This window comes from Ascaphus truei, chromosome 7 (genome assembly GCF_040206685.1).
Source record: "Ascaphus truei isolate aAscTru1 chromosome 7, aAscTru1.hap1, whole genome shotgun sequence".
NCBI lineage: Eukaryota > Metazoa > Chordata > Amphibia > Anura > Ascaphidae > Ascaphus > Ascaphus truei.
Window position 1 is genome coordinate 54,344,686 of NC_134489.1, and position 18,028 is coordinate 54,362,713.

The 18,028-nt window shown below is 37.7% G+C and overlaps 1 protein-coding gene across 1 annotated transcript in view; it reads right to left on the minus strand.

Annotated features, from left to right (window-relative positions):
• Positions 1–4,387: 4,387 nt before the first annotated feature.
• Positions 4,388–18,028, minus strand: part of COL5A2 (collagen type V alpha 2 chain) — a 175,029-nt gene continuing 161,388 nt past the window's right edge. Inside the window, exons 42-54 of the mRNA XM_075608452.1 lie at positions 17,859–18,020; positions 16,770–16,877; positions 15,570–15,677; positions 14,921–14,974; positions 14,238–14,345; positions 13,348–13,401; positions 13,155–13,262; positions 12,655–12,708; positions 11,905–12,012; positions 11,477–11,765; positions 10,621–10,811; positions 7,015–7,254; positions 4,388–6,371 (exon numbers count right to left, since the gene is read on the minus strand). Of these exons, the coding sequence (XP_075464567.1) occupies positions 6,225–6,371; positions 7,015–7,254; positions 10,621–10,811; positions 11,477–11,765; positions 11,905–12,012; positions 12,655–12,708; positions 13,155–13,262; positions 13,348–13,401; positions 14,238–14,345; positions 14,921–14,974; positions 15,570–15,677; positions 16,770–16,877; positions 17,859–18,020 (1,731 nt within the window). The 3' untranslated portion in view covers positions 4,388–6,224. The remainder of the gene's footprint in view (positions 6,372–7,014; positions 7,255–10,620; positions 10,812–11,476; positions 11,766–11,904; positions 12,013–12,654; positions 12,709–13,154; positions 13,263–13,347; positions 13,402–14,237; positions 14,346–14,920; positions 14,975–15,569; positions 15,678–16,769; positions 16,878–17,858; positions 18,021–18,028) is intronic.

Sequence of the window (18,028 nt, forward strand, 5' to 3'; positions counted from 1 at the left end):
CCTTTTAAATTAAGCATGGAAAATAGACCCCAATACCCTGGTAGACAGCTTTCCTGCTCCTGTTCTTGTTGGCAGCCCTTTGTTGGTCTTCCTCGTTGTTCCCCTATATATTTTCCGTACGTCTCCGTTGTAGGTCTTTGATAGATGTCCTCCTTAAGTTCCTACATGCACTATAGTAATGAGTTTTCTTGGTGAGTAGCGTCTTAGAAAAAGTTTGAAATAAATAAATGTCTTTTTCCACAATACACATGAGAAAAGAAGGAGAAGGACATTTAAATACTTACTACAAAACTTCAGCAGAGTGAAGGAGGACTCAATGAAATTGCTTGTACAGACGGAAAGAGGTAGGGGAAAAGCCTGCATCTTGTTGGGTTGTTGTCTTTTAATGTTTGACAGTAGAGGAGGTGGGTGAAGGGGGTAGTTGCCCCAGGGTGGGTGGTTAGGCCAGTCAGTTGGATATCAGGAGGGCTTAACCTCTTTATTACAAAAGTGGTTAACTCCTCCTGCAACCTTCCTGGTAAGCCTAACCACCCACCCACCCCGTGTCAACTACCCCTTTCACCCACCCCTTCTATCCCCAAGATACCAGGCACAAAAAATGAAAAAAAGTGCGCTACTAATTTATATAAATAAAGTCCTGCCACCACACAATTGTGATATATGACAGAATGTGATGAATGTGACGAACCCCACATACACCAAAAATCATGAATTTGAAAACAATATTGTGAAAACCATAAACACAAAAATACGTGTACAGGGCCTTGATAGGTGAAAAAGTAGCGTCTGCAGCTGTACAAGTGGGTTTGCCCCGCACCGCGCACACACTAAAAGAGTAATGATACAAAAAAACAGCGCACAACGGTCATGTATTAAAATTTATAATAAAAAGTAAAAAAATGGTAAGTATTCTGCGTACATCAATAAAGATCTTTAAAGCATGTCATGCGAAAACACATAGGTTACCAGCACTGCAACAGGACCGGTTGAGAAGGGAACTTCATTTGTCACGCATCGGGGGTTGTCCACAGATATCCTTAAATCCCAGGTAGGTGGCTCCACAGCAAGGGGCACTAGTAATCCTCCACGGGATGATAATTGTGAAAACAGGACACTTCAAGGTAAGTGCAGGAAAGTTCCCAAACTCAGATGGTGAAGTCCTGTATATTAGAACCACTGACCGAAGGAACAAAATCCACCTTACAATGTCTCACTACCAGCGTAAGACGGCGGTGTATGTCTATCAGGTAGCATTTCCGCAGAGGAGGTACAGGAGTCAAAGTGATCAAGCTTCTGTCCGTGTGCACGCCTGAGGTATGCGTCGCCAGCAATGACATCACAAAACCGACACCGAGTATTACCCACGGCAGTGAGCAACAAACATCAGCAAGAACAGGAAACAGTAGCAATCTAACGCGTTTAGCTAATACATGCCACTTCATCTAGATACTGTAACTACTGTTCGAATGAAAACCCAAATAAATACCCATGGGTCCCCTCCGACTGGACGGATGCAGGGGGCGTGCTCAGCCAATCAGAGGGGAGCCAGGGAAAAGCACACAGCTGCGAATTAATTCTCAATATTAATAAAAACACATTTATTTAAACCATAAAATAAAAATCGCTAAATAGCGATAAATGAGTGCTGTAAAAGAAAAGGAGAAAGAAATGAGAAAAAATATATATTAGAGTGATACAGAATTTTTTTTCTCATTTCTTTCAACCTTTTCTTTTACAGCACTCATTTATCTGGATCCTACCAAAAGTCAAATGTTCTGAATAAGTACCTAGGCACTAAGATAGGTAAGGAAGAAACCAACTGGTGCAGATGGTCAGGATTTGGGGAAAGCTACGTTATAGTAGTGCACAAAGAAAATCTCCCACTTGTAGATCTGATTTGGTAGATGGTGCTAATCAGGGTTGCAGTGGATATGATGAGTGATAGGTAGTAGTACTCCGTAGATACTGTATGATGATATTTCCAAAATGAAGGACTGAAACATAGCGTGATATTTCTTTAAAAAAAAAACCTGTAACAAGCGCAAAGTAAAAATAAACTCACAAGATGTCAACAAAACATGAGCAGGTACTGGGAACCACCCAGCGCAGTCTTTTTCTGCAATTGCAGGCAGTTCTTTAGTATAGGTCCCATGCCAAAGCTGTGTGTAGCCAAACACTACAAAATGAATGATATGCCCTTATATCTACTGGTTTATAAATAATAACTAAAATATAACCTTGTATTACCAGGGGTATTAACTTGTGGATGATGTGAAACCTGTAACAATAGACAGCCTCCTGCTGGGAACTCTGCAAGAGATTGGTTTGTAATAAATTGTTGCCAATTCTCGTGCACTGCTAGGAAGAGGACAGGGCTTATAAAGAGGTGTGCGAAAGCCTGTTTCAAAACAGAAGGTGGCTGTGCCTTTCTAAAGAATGATCAGCACATTAAAAATGGCTAAATTGCAGTATCATCTAATACTACAGAAAATAGGATTGTCTGTATTGCTGCTTTAAGTGCCAATCAACAACAATTTACCTATACATCCTTTTGCTAAACATAAGGGTTAAACATGTCCATACTTCACTTTTATCATAGGAGGGAGGGGCTGCAAGTTTAATAGCGAAATTATACCTTGTACTGTCTAGCTTTGTTGACTTATCTAAACTCAGTGAAGGTTTAGATAATAAAGCTACACCAGGCCTTGAAACCCACATTCTCTTATTTCACATGCAAACTACTAAGGTGTTCAAGAGGGGTGGGGGGGTCCTGTCCGTCAAAGACATTTCCCTTTCCAGTTTCGTAAGCCACTTTCTTAGGTCATATTGAAGAGTGTTCTGACCCTCAGAACTCTTTTAAGCCTACCGAAGCAACTGTTGTTCATTAGGCTGGAGGCCAGGGCCTTAACTTTTGTACTGCACCTCCCTTCTGGAGCATACAGTATACTTTTTGGCTTTACTCAAATATTCTCAGTCACAGAAGGCAAGATGTTTCACTATGTGAGGGGCGGCATCACCGAAAACGCAAATGAAAAGTGGAGTCTTCCACTTCCGTTACTCTGCCGGCTAGAATGTGCTGGATGATCCACAGGAGAGCAGAACACAATCTTCCCTACAAAAGGAGCTGAAAGCTCATGACATAGCCACTACGTCATGGGTCCTAGCGTGCCACACTCCATGAAGTGGTGGCTACTTAATGGGGCACTCAAATGTTTAAAGGGGCAATTCCTCCTAGGAACAAAGTACAGTAATACATAGATGTAGTATAGTGTACATATGTGTATGTATAGTTAGGTGTCTCTTTTTCCGCCTCTCGTGTTTTGGTTCTAAAATATTTTGGTTTTGGATTTGTAAAAAAAAAAAAAAAACACACTTATGGAAAAAAACTCAGGAATTCAAAATCTCTATTTTTTTTAATAGTGGGAAATGCATATTTTTGTGCAGAAGCTTGCAAGTTTTCCATTTGAGAACCCCCCAAAAAATCAACCAGTTTATTAAAAAAAAAATATTTTTACAAATTTGTTCTGAAGTTTGTCTCGGACATCAAAATGAATTTCGAATCTCTATACCTGACCATCCTATACACAATGATGTGACAGTAGGAGGCGTTATTATTGTCCCAGATAACAGAACATATCCCATTATAATAGAATATCACAATTCAATGGTTCTGGTGCAGAATCTTTATAATAGTTATGAACTGTACTTTATTCAACAAAGACTCCTCCAGGTGCAGATATGTTTCATTGGAGTGCCTGCTCTCTTCGTGTGTGTGTGTGTGTCTGTGTACAGGTAATAATTACATTCTCCCTGTTAACCTTTAGGGTGTCCTCATGATATAAGCTGGTACACTGGTGGCCTTTGTGACGTCCACCTAACTTGTTTGCTTGTTTCAAGGTGAGAACAAACATGGGATGTCACACTCATGTGATAGCTGCACAAGTGCTACACATGGTTGCAGTGCCAGAAGATCAGTGGCCCATGGACCTTTCAGCATCGACAAAGTTGACGAACTTGTGCAAGAAAACCCATCAGTTATTGCATATGGAAAACTACAATTTCCCCCTAATTTGAAGACATGCAAAACTATTGGTGAACATGTTGATTATTTGGGGGGGTGTAGGAATTCACGAGTAGATGTTTTGCAAATCTGATGTGCTTCACTACGCAAAAGCTCCTTCAAATGTTTTATAGTTTAAGTAACTCTTGAGCACATGGAAAGTTTGATAAAATGCTATTTATTTGGCAGCATCTGTCAAACTTTCTATTTTTTGCAACTTTTTCTTCAGCCACAAATGTGAAAAAACTTTGCAGCGAATGTGCTCAAATATTCCACACATCTCTGTTCACAACACCATTGCTTTAACCCAATAAATCATTCAACACATAACTAACTGCAGTTTAATACCTTGTGGAATCAATATAAAATGTTGCTTTAAGGAATTCCACAGTCAGGAAAACACCAACATACAAGAAGTACGTATTTAATTAAAAGCTTTGCAAAGGTACATGATTAAAGCTATGTGTATGGCTTTCCTTTGTGATGCTATACTATATTTTCTCTATTTGCCCGTACAGAGGTCAGCAACACATAGCTGTTATTATGTAATGCGGTCCTTCCAGCAGCAAAAGGTTTAAAACAGCAAGAAATGTAAGCACAAAAGCAATAATCAAAGAAATTGAGAAACAGACGCATTAAAGAAAGAGCAAATACTCTATATATATATATAGTGCACCTAATAAAAAAGGTAGATTTACTATGACCAATGAAAAAAATGATCTGAGTATATTTTTTTCAGGCATTGGAGCAAGTTAAGCTAAACTCTTATAAAATAATATCATTTAGGGGCAGCTGTCATAGTTTTTATTTATTCAGGATTTTACAAAAGGAATTTTTAGCACCATCAAACATACGCTGCCTCTCCCCATTCTCTGATTAACAACAAAAGCATAGCACCTTTTCATATCTAACACGAAATAAAACTATTATTATATGCATCCCAGCTTCTAGAGATGAGGTAGCTTATGCTAAGAAATGTTGGATCCTTTTGCACCTGGTCACTGGTGGCTAACAGATGAAGAAACTGTTAATATACTGTACATAAGTTTGCTACTAAGAATGTATCCTCCCAACACTTACAACTAAAAGTTTTCTTGATGAGCAATGCAGTCTGGTATATATACTTAATGGACATGTGTAAAACACAGTCATGTTGTAATGATCCTATCTTGTAAAATTATGAAAATAAATATTTTCTTTGTTGGTTCTCTGCTTCGCTGCATAGATTTTATACTGATGCTATTTTCAGTACACGTAAACCACAAAACAAATACAACGTTATTTGGCAATGAATATACGAAGAGGAATTCATCAAGCTTTTTAACTACATATTGTAATGAAGATGGATGCCGTATTTAAAACCTATGTAGACCTAATTGCACTGTAAAATAAATGTTTTAACAAAACATGGTATGTAAATCAATGAACGAGTAAGTCAGAAATACTAATGAGATGTCGTTTTACTGAATGTTGCTATCTGGTGGGATATCATGAAAAATTCTTCTATGTCAGTATTATCTCCATTCTAAATTCAAACAAACAATATTGGTCAATCGCTGTAGCAGTCGCTGTTACAGTCTAATAAACCAATATTGAACCGCAAGAAAACACAATTTAGCAAAATGTTCCCCTTTATCAAAAATCCAGATTCTCCTTTGTAATGCTAAAAAAAAATAGAAAGCAAAAAAAAAAAAAAAAAAAAAAAGAAACAGTTGAAAATGAAAAGCTTGATGAATTTCACCCAAAATGTTCTTCAGTGGTTTATCAAGGTAAACAAACATGTGCTTGTGGATTACATTTACACATATACAATTTGGTTTTACACTGTTAGATATTGTATGTAAACAAGGGCCAGTAAAGGAGTTTCACTATACAATTCCAAGTGTGAAACACTGATTTACTCTGATACGAAGAGCAAAAATACCACAGTTACAGATGAAGACTAAAGGATTGTTGGTCTTTATAATTGTATTGCTGCTCTTAAAATTGCTCAAACAATTAAAACTGAATGTAAAATAAATACTTTGGAAAAAGGCCAGGCATAAAAAAGGAAAATAATGGAAAACTGTATGTACAGTGCTGGCTAGATACCAGCTATAATTTTCAAGAGTCTCAGGATTAACTTCAGTCAGTCAGTCTAAGTTCTTATGTCGTCTTGAATGGTTTACAAAAAGCAAACTGGCCCAATGTCAACTCCAAACTCTTGGTCTGCACTGCCAATGTCTACAGGGGCAATATCGATAATGGGTAGGCGTGCCACCTTCTGGGTCCTGTATTCAAAGATAGTCTTGCCAACGTTTCCACTGCGTTTCTACAATAAAAAAAAAAGACTTTGTCACTTGACTGAGAGTCATAAGAAATGCTCTTTATGCCTTGAGATCATAGGCTACAGAGTTTAATATGCACATAATATAGGGTTTTCCCTCATGTTCAATAAATACACATGATATTAAACAAATTCCTCATTGAATGCTATAGGATGACTTTTTTCCCAGAACATAACTCAAATGTATCCTATGACAAAGAATACTATATTTCTTCTTCAGCATGTACATAATAAGTTTGACAAACATACCAAAGAAATGGCCTTCAAACAAACTTTTTTTTGCAGCTCTGGAGTGCCTGCTATACCTTTAACATGGTTCTAGTCTACTGCTATTAAAACATGACTGTCAAAGAAATACAGGAATACAAAGTAATCATCTGGATACAGATGTTTCCCCAATGTACTACTGATGTTATTGCTGCAAATAGTCAGCACAGCTGAAGTCTACTCTTCTGGGTCTCTATTCTACATGTCATGAAGTGTCCTTCCCCTTTGCTCAGGTACATTTTACCCCCATTCAAATGGATGAAACATAGGTATTATAGAGCATGGGGCAGACATCGGCGGAAATTGGAGTAGTGCCATTTGTGAGCTAAGTTTACCCCATCTGTACTTGCAATGAACTTACCGAGCAACTGTCTTCAAGAACTGTGTATCTGAATCGGCTGTTCCCTTCTGCTCTAATATCAAGGTCATTAGCACCTTTAAGAATAACGGCTTTTTTCAGGTTTTGATTTTTCTCATCCAGGTATCCCACTGCGTTTTTACAATAGTAGGTGATATTCTGCGAAGCTTCCTTTGACAGAAGGCGGAGGAAGGTCATTTGGGTGACAGCGGTATTTGGTGACTGAGTGTCTCCGTAGACAAACTATAAGGATGAAAAAGCATATTGTGTTTGTTGATTGCATATTTGCTAGGTGAAGAACAGAGCATCTTAACCAAGGTTTACAACTAAAACCTTACATTATCAATGAAAGGGTCTGCATTACATTTACAGTCACAGAAAATCAGCAACTATGGAATTACAATACTGCAATTATGGGAATTGTACAGTAAGTGCAAGAGTATTTGTAGAAATGAATAGAAATTAGGATAAAGATACCAAATATCTCAGATTACCTAAGGACAGTCCCCATTTTATGCAGGACATGACTAAATGTAAGTATCATAAAATGCTTGCTTACCATAAATAAAATATCACAAATCACATTTTTAGAGCTGTTCCCTAGCCTATTTTTATTTATAAAAATATTTTACCAGGAAGTAATACATTGAGAGTTACCTCTCGTTTTCAAGTATGTCCTGGGCACAGAGTAAAACAAATAATACATGGTTACAAGTACAGTTACATAAATGAACAGGGTATACATTATATAAAAGACATTGCGTGCACAGTAAAAGAAAATATATATTATGAGCGTCTGAAACAGTTACAGACCAGGTTAAAATGTGAGACAGCCTTAGATTTGAAAGAACTTAAACTGGTGGTGAATGAGAGAGTCTCTGGTAGGTTGTTCCAGTTTTGGGGTGCACGGAAGGAGAAGGAGGAATATCCGGATACTTTGTTGAGCCTTGGGACCATGAATAGTCTTTTGGAGTCTGATCTCTGGTGATAAGTGCTGCAAGTGGTAGGGGTGAGGAGCTTGTTCAGGTAGCTGGGTAGCTTGCCCATGAAGAATTTAAAGGCAAGACAGGAAAGGTGAACTTTGCGCCTAGACTCTAGTGATGACCAATCTAGTTCTTTGAGCATTTCGCAGTGATGTGTGTTGTAGTTGCATTGGAGAACAAAACGACAAATTGAATTGTAGAGGGTGTCAGGTTTGCTAAGGTGGGTTTGAGGTGCTGAGCCATATACTATGTCTCCATAGTCAATAATTGGCATTAGCATCTGCTGTGCGATACGCTTTCTGACCAGGAGACTTAGGGAGGATTTGTTCCTGTAAAGTACCCCTAGTTTGGAATAGGTCTTGGTTGTCAGGGTATCAATGTGCGTCCCGAATGTTAAGTGGGAGTCAAACCATAAGGCCAGGTATTTAAAACTAGTGACAGGTGTTAGGGTGGTGTTAGCGTTGGTTCTAATCAGGAGCTCGGTCACTGGAAGCTTTACAAATTTAGTCTTGGTCCCAAATACCATTGTTACAGTCTTGTCAGTGTTTAAAAACAGTTTGTTTTGGGAAATCCAGTTTTCGAGTCTCAAAAAGTCAGACCGAAGTATGTGTTGAAGGTCAGAGAAGCTATGGCTGTGTGCATATAGGATTGTGTCATCTGCATACATGTGTATTGAGGCTTCCTTACAAGCTGTGGGAAGATCATTAATGAACACTGAGAAGAGTAGGAGAACAGAGCCTTGCGGGACACCACAGGTTATATCCAGGGGGTTGGAGTTAGAGCCTGAGATGGACACATGTTGGGATTTTCCTGATAGGTAGGACTGAAACCAGTTTAAAGCATGTTTCCCTATTCCAGAGCTCTGGAGTTTGTTAAGCAGGATAGCATGATCAACTGTGTCAAAAGCCTTTGCAAAATCTAGGAATACTGCACCAGTGAGTTGTCCCCGTTCCATTCCACACTGGATTTCATTGCAAACTTTTAGCAGGGTAGTTACGGTGGAGTGTTTGGGATGAAACCCAGATTGGAATTGGCTAGGGAAATGTGTCTTGGTATAGAAATCGCTTAATTGGGAGTGGACACATTTTTCCATGACTTTGGATAGAATTGGGAGAAGTGAGATTGGCCTGTAGTTTGAGACAGTGTTTTTGTCCCCACTTTTGAAGATTGGGACAACTCTGGCAGTTTTCCAGGTCTTAGGGATATGGCCTGCAGACAGGATAGAGTTGACTATGGACGCAATTGGTTTGGCAATGGCTGGGGCACCAAGTCGTAGGAACCTAGATTGTAGTAAGTCGGGTCCACATTGGCTGCTTTGTTTTAGTTTGAGGAGCGCTTGTATAATCTCCTCTTCAGATACTGGGCCAAATTGAAAATTGTGGGCAGTGTTGGGAGGGGGTGGGACTGAATGTGATTTTGAATGTGTTGCTAGTTTATGTAAGCTTATCTGGGTTACAGTAAGCCTTCCAGAGTTTTAATAGCTTTAAAATTAGGTGTTCAGTTTCAACAAATTCTCTAGGATCTTCACTGAACTTAACCATTGATAAACTAATGAGATTCTTTAGCAAATGGGTAATATAAATGGGAAGTGGTTGTGGAAAAAAGTTTGAGACACAGTGGTCTAGAAATATATATATACCACATAAGTACTTGTATACAACTTCAAAATAGTTTTTAACTTTATATGGATTTTTCACTTTTCATTAAATGAATTTTAAGCCATTGTACCACTGACAACAGAAATCATAATTTCAAATAATGATATAACCAAGCAATTAAAATTATATTTGCAACCTGAAAATATGCACAATAGACATGTAGAAAATAATAATAGAAAGAAAAAAATATATAACAATTAAAAAAGATTGATAAAACATATTTAAAGATTTAGCCAACTTTAGGAATATATTTTGTGTTACCTAAACGTTTTTTAGTGTACATTTTACATAAAAGGAAGGATCTATTCACCTAGGGTTGAGGCTTTGACCGTTTCTAAATGATCGTCAATCCAGCTTTAACACTATTGTTATAATGTTATCATTCATTTATTACTCCTAAGTAAAGTTGAAAGTAGAATGCCTGCCAAATAGATAGCCCACATTTACTAAGTGGTGCTATTCCAAAAGACTACTTCCGGTGCATGAACATACCTCACAGCCCATTTACTTCAATGGCCTGCAAAGTGTCCTCTGCCATAAGGTGTCTTATGCAATGACACTGCTTAGTATATGGGCTACTTCAATATGCATTATGCAGCCAAAAAAAAAACCAATATACAGATCTGCATCAAACATAACTCTGAATGCTAAAAGGTCTATGCTACCAGTGGGTTATGGTCCTCTCAATGGGTTGCAGCCAATCCTATGGATGGAAGAGGAAGTCATACTCTGCTGTTTAGATCATGGTTACCATTCCAACAGTGTGATGACACATCTACAGGATGTCACAAGGGCAACTTGGCGTTCCAGCAATTTTCTACATTTTACATAAATGCAAATGTAAAAAACCTAAATACATAGCTTCCACGATTAGTAAGTTTAATATGTTTACTCGGTTATTTGAGAACTGAATCCCAGATACTACAATGGAGAGAGCAGTATGAATATAGTTCAGATGTATTACTTACTTGAGATCTTTTGTTCATATCAACACCGTACCATATGGGCTTAAAGTTATCTGGTCCTTTACCAGTCCACCATGTTTTGCGCGGTATCTTGGATGGGTTTGCAGATATACAGGTCTCCCCAGTTTCCATATTACAGTAAACCTTTATTGCATCTTCTGAACAGCCTTGGTTAGGATCGATCCAATACTCTCCTAAACACAAAAAATAGGTATCGCTTTAAGTGCTTGCTAGCTAAACCTCAACATGTCATCATCATGCCATGCCATTCTTATCAAACTTGCTGCAGGCATTTTTTTTTATAGAGTGTTCACTGGAGATATTATGAAGTTTAGTGATTCTTATTACCAGCTTTTCATTTTTATTTTTTAAGTCCACCACATATAGTTTTGCCAGAAACAGTATTTTCTTGTGTTTAATTCAGTGTTTAGGTTTTGGATTGCAGTTATTTGCCTTGCCTACAGTAAAGGAATGATGAAGTATTGGTTGAACTCTTCTATAAAGATCACCAACATAAAATAGATTTACTGTATTAGTGCAACATGTTTTAAACATTTCCGTTATCTGCACTCCCAAATGAAATCTCTTCCTCAATTTTTGCCATTCCACTTCCATCAGATTTCAATCTGTTGGTACAGATATCAGTGCACTTGTGCTGCACTGAAGTAGTGTTGGAAGTTCAAGTTAGGGACTTATAAATATCCATTAATCTTAAATTCAAATCTCAACAAATCCACTAAGCAATCAACATTCTGCCCCTTTTTATGCAACTCTATTCATAGGCCTGAATGCACCGATAACAAAGAATTGCAATCAGTGCATGAGGAATAAATATATTTTAAATGCACCTCATACTTACCGCTCTTCTTGGAAGGGTGGCAGAGTTTTAGATCATCACATGTGCGTGCTGGGTTCTTCTTGGAGCCATCAGGTCTGCGCATGGTTTCAATCTGGCTGCTCAAAGATTTCAAAGTTGCCTGGACTCCTGGATCAGTCTTGTTTCCATCACCAGCAGCTTCATCATCACTGAACTCTGGAAGTGGTTCTGGCATGGCGTCATCGTAGCCACCCATGAAATCATCAATGGCTGCTGTAAGAAGTCCAGGGGGCCCAGGTGGGCCAGGAGGACCAGCGTCACCTGAAGGGCCCTAAAAAAAATTATACCAATGGTTCCAATTATTGATTTACATTTAACACAAAGTATTTCCATTTTAAAACCTACTAAGCTAAATGTAATCACCCCATGCAGTGTGATCATGTTATTACTACAATTGAAAAGAATCCTACCTCTGGTCCAGCTTCTCCTACAGTTCCTCTGACACCAGGAGGTCCAATTGGTCCACTTGGTCCTGCATTACCATCTTTACCAGGAGGCCCAACTGGTCCTGGTGGGCCCTACATAAATTAAAGGACAGAAGACCATTTTCAGCATCTTTCACTAATTGTATACTGTTCGCATGGATAACCTTGGATATATCAAGAACATACATGAAAATGAGAGGTTCTGTAACTCTCAATGTATTTTTTCAGTGTAAAATATATATATATTTAAATCCCAATATAGATCTTAATATATGGATGTAATGGAAATGTTGACACAGTATATCACAATAAATCCTAACAGAACACACCAGAGAAAACTCAATCTGCAGTATAGAATAAAGCATCCTGGTCTAAAAAATGATGTAGAACCAATCTTCACAAGCCAATATTTTGTCACATATACTGTAGCTTAGTTTTTTTTAAAGTACATTTCCAATAAGCTACAGACTATATTTATTAAGGGGTGCCAGAAGACTTTTAATGGTCCAGGCAAGTGAATGTGTTATAAGATGTCTTCAGGGGGTTGGAGATACAGTATCTTATAAAATATCACCGTTTGGTAAATATGGGCAATGGTTTCCATATTGTATCATTTTGAGCCTCTCCTAAGATGCTCTACAAATCAAATGCTTTCCAAATTAATTAACACCTACAGGTTTATCTTGTACTTTTGTCTTGATAACGCATACTGTATGATACAAATAAAAAACTCACTCTGGGGCCAAAAGGTCCAGGAAGTCCAGCACTACCTTGCTCACCAATGGGACCCTAAAACAAAGCATAAAAAACACTTTTAACACCATAACAAAATGACTATGTTTTTTAGATACTGTAGTTATGAAAAAAGATCATTTGCATTCAAATAATTAAATACTTTATTTCAGCAGATGCATATGACCTGAATGAAATTAAAAGAAGGGTTTCAATTGTAATTGAATGCACATAAACATAGTGAATACAAGACATACATAAAGAAAGTACATAGTATGTTTCACAGAGTTCATATGGGGAGGTAAGAAAAAGAGAATAAGCGGCAGAAAACTACAAATGGATAAGTTGGGGGGGGAGGAATAAAATTCCAAAGAGTAAGATGTTATTTCACCTTGGTTTTTATTAGTGGTCAAGATGAAACATTTGTTTAAGCCGCATACTGTGTACAGCTTTTTCTGTGGTTATATAAAATGCATGGTGCGCAGGTTATGACAAATACTTACTGGAGGACCTGGAAGCCCTTGCAAACCAGTAAAACCTCTGTGTCCCTTTTGTCCCCTTTCACCACGTTCACCATTGTCTCCTTTATCACCACGAGGACCTTGGGGACCCTGTTATAAATCAGAAATCAGGCCTCTGGTTTCAAAGTGAAGATCAATATAGAGATGATCTAGCGTATAGCAAGATATAACTTACGTGAAAGCCACGTTTTCCAGCTCTGCCTGATGGACCCATAGGACCACGGGAACCCTAAGAATGGATGAAAGCAACACACTGTAAATTATTGTAGAGTGCAACTAAAATGATCATTAGATATGAATCCAAGATGGTGAAGCCATGCAATCTTAACATCTTTTTCATGGCTGCGTGGTTTTTTGCTGCATCTGTAGGGGTCTTCTGAATGACCCAATATAAAGTATTTTTCATTTTTAGGAGTGAGCCCCCTCTGGATCCTTTGTTACTCTGGATAGTGCTCCGTTTTTTCTACTTTGTTCCTGTTGGCATCTTTTTCGCCCCATAAAAATAATGATTTTCCAAAACCTCCAGCTTGCAAAGTATGTGTTAAATTCCACAAAGTAACTACTGTAACGATTGTCTATTACATATTCTAAAAATGCCAATAAGAAGTATTTTATTGAAACCGCAATTCCTTAAAACAAAAACAAAAAGGAAGTCATAGCATCATCTGATCATGTTGTGCTGATCCACTTCTGACGTTTTATATTTTTTCAATATCTTCATTTTTTCCCTGAATTTGTCCCATTCATTGGCATCAGCTGTTACCGTGAAACCTCTGTTCTATTAATGAGTGTGAATGGCAGTAACCATTACAATTTTCATGGGGAGCAAAGTTCAGCAACTACTGCACAGAATTCAACTACAGAATAAAAAAATGCAGAATTGATTAAAACAGGAGCAAAAAGACTTCACGATGGAGATATTTATTTTTATGGTGAGTAGAGTGGAATGCTGCTTTAAAGATCTACTGAAGTTTTGTAAAATGTGCCCGCATACTATAACAAGTTGATAACTTTATTAATAGTTCTCTGTGATGCATACTCATAGGCACATAAATCAGGACTTACTGTATCCCCTCTTTTTCCAGCTTCACCGGTAGAGCCAATTGGCCCTGGAGTTCCTGGACCACCTTGAGATCCTGGAAGACCCTCAGGTCCAGGCTCACCACGATCACCCTGGAATTGTGAACAAGGTTCTTAATTTGTCTTCAACTACACAGTGTTCTATAAACCAATTGTGTATCCCTTATCCACAAACATTCAAATTCTGATTACAGAATTGCATGTCATTAATCACTCGGTGAAGTATGTGACATAACCTTAAAATGAAAATAAACATTCTTGTTAGGACATACAGTAGACAATTATCAATTTTTGTTATTCAATGTCGAATAAAGGAAAACAAATCATCTGATTTCAATCATAACAGCACATTTTAAATAATCCCACTATTTTATATTGGATTCCATCTATTGATGCATATAAACTGTGTATTTTATATCAGAATGAGAAGCACTACTTAACGTCAGTCAATACAGATAAATATATACACTAGCCTGGCGTGTTTAAGCCTTATTCAGATGTACTAGTATATTATTTTTAACTTTAAATAAAGTGCAAAAGAAGCCAGCAATAACTTGCCACATGAGCAATAAATATGTTTAAATATATTTCCAACCTCATTCGAATTTTTTAATGAAACATCTAAAAACAAACAAATTATTATTGTAAGCAAGTCAAAATAATCTTACTCGTTTTCCAGAAGCTCCATCTCGTCCAGGGGCACCATCGTTACCAGGCGTTCCCTAAAAAAGAAACAAAAAATTGTCAAATGTGTAGTTCAGTAGTAAGAGCTCCTCAGGGCAGAGACTCATTACCAGGGATTCACAAAGCTCCAATACCGGGTATCACTGCGCAATCATGCGTTAATTGACATTGACTTGAATGGCAGTTAACGTGAGATCGTTGTGCAAAACCCCTGATCAGAGCTCCCCATTTGTGCCTGCAAAATTTTGCGTACGGCACCGTGTACATTGTCAGCGCTATATTAGAGACAAAAATATATATGTATAAACACACACATATATATATTATATAAATATATATATATATATTATATAAATATATATATATATATATATAAATATATATACACACACACACACACACACACACACACACACACACACACACACACACACACACACACACACACACACACACACATATATATATAATGCATACACAAATTATTATTTTTTTACTGCATGATTATACCATGAAAAGCAAGAACAATGGCCATGTTGACTGCATATTGCTCCTCCAAGCATAAAGTATGTTTGACGAACCATGGTTTTGGTGTTTCCATCATGTATTTCTGCAGAGATGAGTCAAACTTACCTCTGCACCCGATTCCCCAACAGGACCATTAGCACCAGGAAGACCAATGGGACCTGATGGGCCTTTGTCTCCAGTAGGACCAGTAGGACCTAGTTTTCCAGGGGTCCCCTAAAATGTAAAATATTTCGAGTTAACAGTTTTATAAAACAATAAATGGGAACAGCAACTATATGAATAAGGCAAGACTTAGGGACCTATTCTATAAGCCTTCATAAAATATTTTTTATCGCTGGGCCAATTTACGCCGCCAGTTTTTTGAGCGTTGTTATCACGGTACTCAGAAAGCCTCAATTGCCTGGGCTAGCAACATTCCCCAAACCGGCGAGTAGCCTGCGGCGTGATGATCGCCTCTCTCAAAAGGGCTTACCTGGCGATTTGTTTTAGAATATTCAGTATATTGGGACATAATTCTCCTCACCTTTTCTGCCCACATAACTCACATTGCTCATTTAGAATGTGTCCATCTCTGTAATCCCTTTTGCACCCATCCCTTCCTTATCATTAGATGAACTACCGGTAGTCAACTAGTACACTTCTTTCCAGGTAATCCTTTATTTTTGGCATCTTAATCTGCTACTGTATGGCAAGCTCAAAATATTGTTTCACAGCTAATCACTCAACCATTCTCAAATGATTGATTCTGCCACTCCTCTTCCTTCATTGGCTCCGAAACTCCCAGCAACCGTTTTTAAAACCTAGTTATGGAGTTACTCCGATATACACCACCTTGAATAAAGCGATTCATCTCAACATATAAATTCTCCCAACTCATTTCAATTGGCTTAATTCCCAAAAGTTAAACTAATTTTCTTAAATTCTTTTTTCACATTTCTACTTTCATATTGTTATATCTCAAAACATTGTTTGTACATTTATAACTATTTATTTCCCCAAAAAATTCTAACGCACTACACAACAAGAAACTAGTATGTATTGCGTACGGTATGTATATGTAAATATATCATGTAAATAAAAAAAGTTTCATAACCTTTAGGATCAGGGATTTACAGTGCTTGTTAATTGAATACAGCACTCAATACACTTCTATTATTATAATTCACTGAACAGGAATAGAGATGTGCCAGTTTTTGCAGATGTTCGCAAATCAGGCAGCATCTGACATTTTAGCGAAATCCGAAAAATATGTTGCAAACCAAAATTGAAGAGGTTTGCACATCTAAAATAAGTAACTTGAATTACCGCTGGGCCAGGAAGTCCCGGCATGCCTCTTTCTCCTCTTTGACCGGGCATACCAACAATGCCTCTTTGGCCAGTTGTTCCAGATGGACCTGGGGGGCCATCAGGTCCCTGAATAATGAAAGAATAAGAACATGTACTGTAATAAATGTGATCACTTTAGTACACTTTACTAGAATATTAATACACATCAACAACTTGCAGGGAATATACTGTACACATATTAAGTAACACATTTGCATAAATTATCATTATTGTCCATAGTTTCTAAATTGAAATGTTTATCATTTATCACTGAAGCAATCAGTCTTAGCCCATATACAGTATTAGACTTTTTATTTTGCTCTTTGAGATAGCTGGTCTTTGCAGTGCTGATAAACTCATTATGACAACATTATGCATCATAGTTATCTTTCAGATAGAAGACTATTGGATAATTTTTCCATATCCCAAAAGATGAACCGTCAGTGACACTACTACAAATGTTCTCTAGATCTGAAATAAAGATGATTACTTGTAAAGTTGTTGCTAATAATAAAAATATTCAGAACTTTATTTCATATACCGTTACGCAGAACATAGCATTATTACAAACACTGTCCCTGGCCAGATGACCTTACAATCTATGTATTTGGTGCGTGAGGCACAATGGAGATAAAGTGACTGGCCCAAGGTCACAAGAAGCTGTTCACCAGCATGGTGACTGATAATCAAACAGTATTTTCATGAGGGTAAACACTATTATTGTATATACATAAACAACATTAAACAAAGTCTGTGGTGCAATGGTTTTTAAAACCGTATCATACCAGCACAATACTACAACAGCCACAATTGCATAAGTAAGAAGTTCAGTTCAGAGATTCGTTAAAGAATCCTAGGTGTTTGATAAATGGTTTATGGTTACATGTTTGGGAAGCACAGCACTAGTGTAGAAATAAATTAACTGTATGTGGTCATTATCATTACCCATTTCATTATACTTTTCAGCATTAAACCTCTCTGAGTTTATTATGGCAGGATCTCCCAGTGTTAAGAACATAGTGAAGAGACCTAACAAGGAAAACAAAAAGACATCCATATTTGACTTACAGGTTGTCCATCATCTCCTGAGTCTCCTTTATCTCCAGGACTTCCAGAGGGGCCAGCGGGACCTCTGTCACCAAGTCGACCGTGGGCTCCAGGGTCACCACGAATACCAGGAGGACCTTCCTTGCCAGGATCACCAACAGGTCCAGCAGGGCCAACTGCTCCCTTAAAGA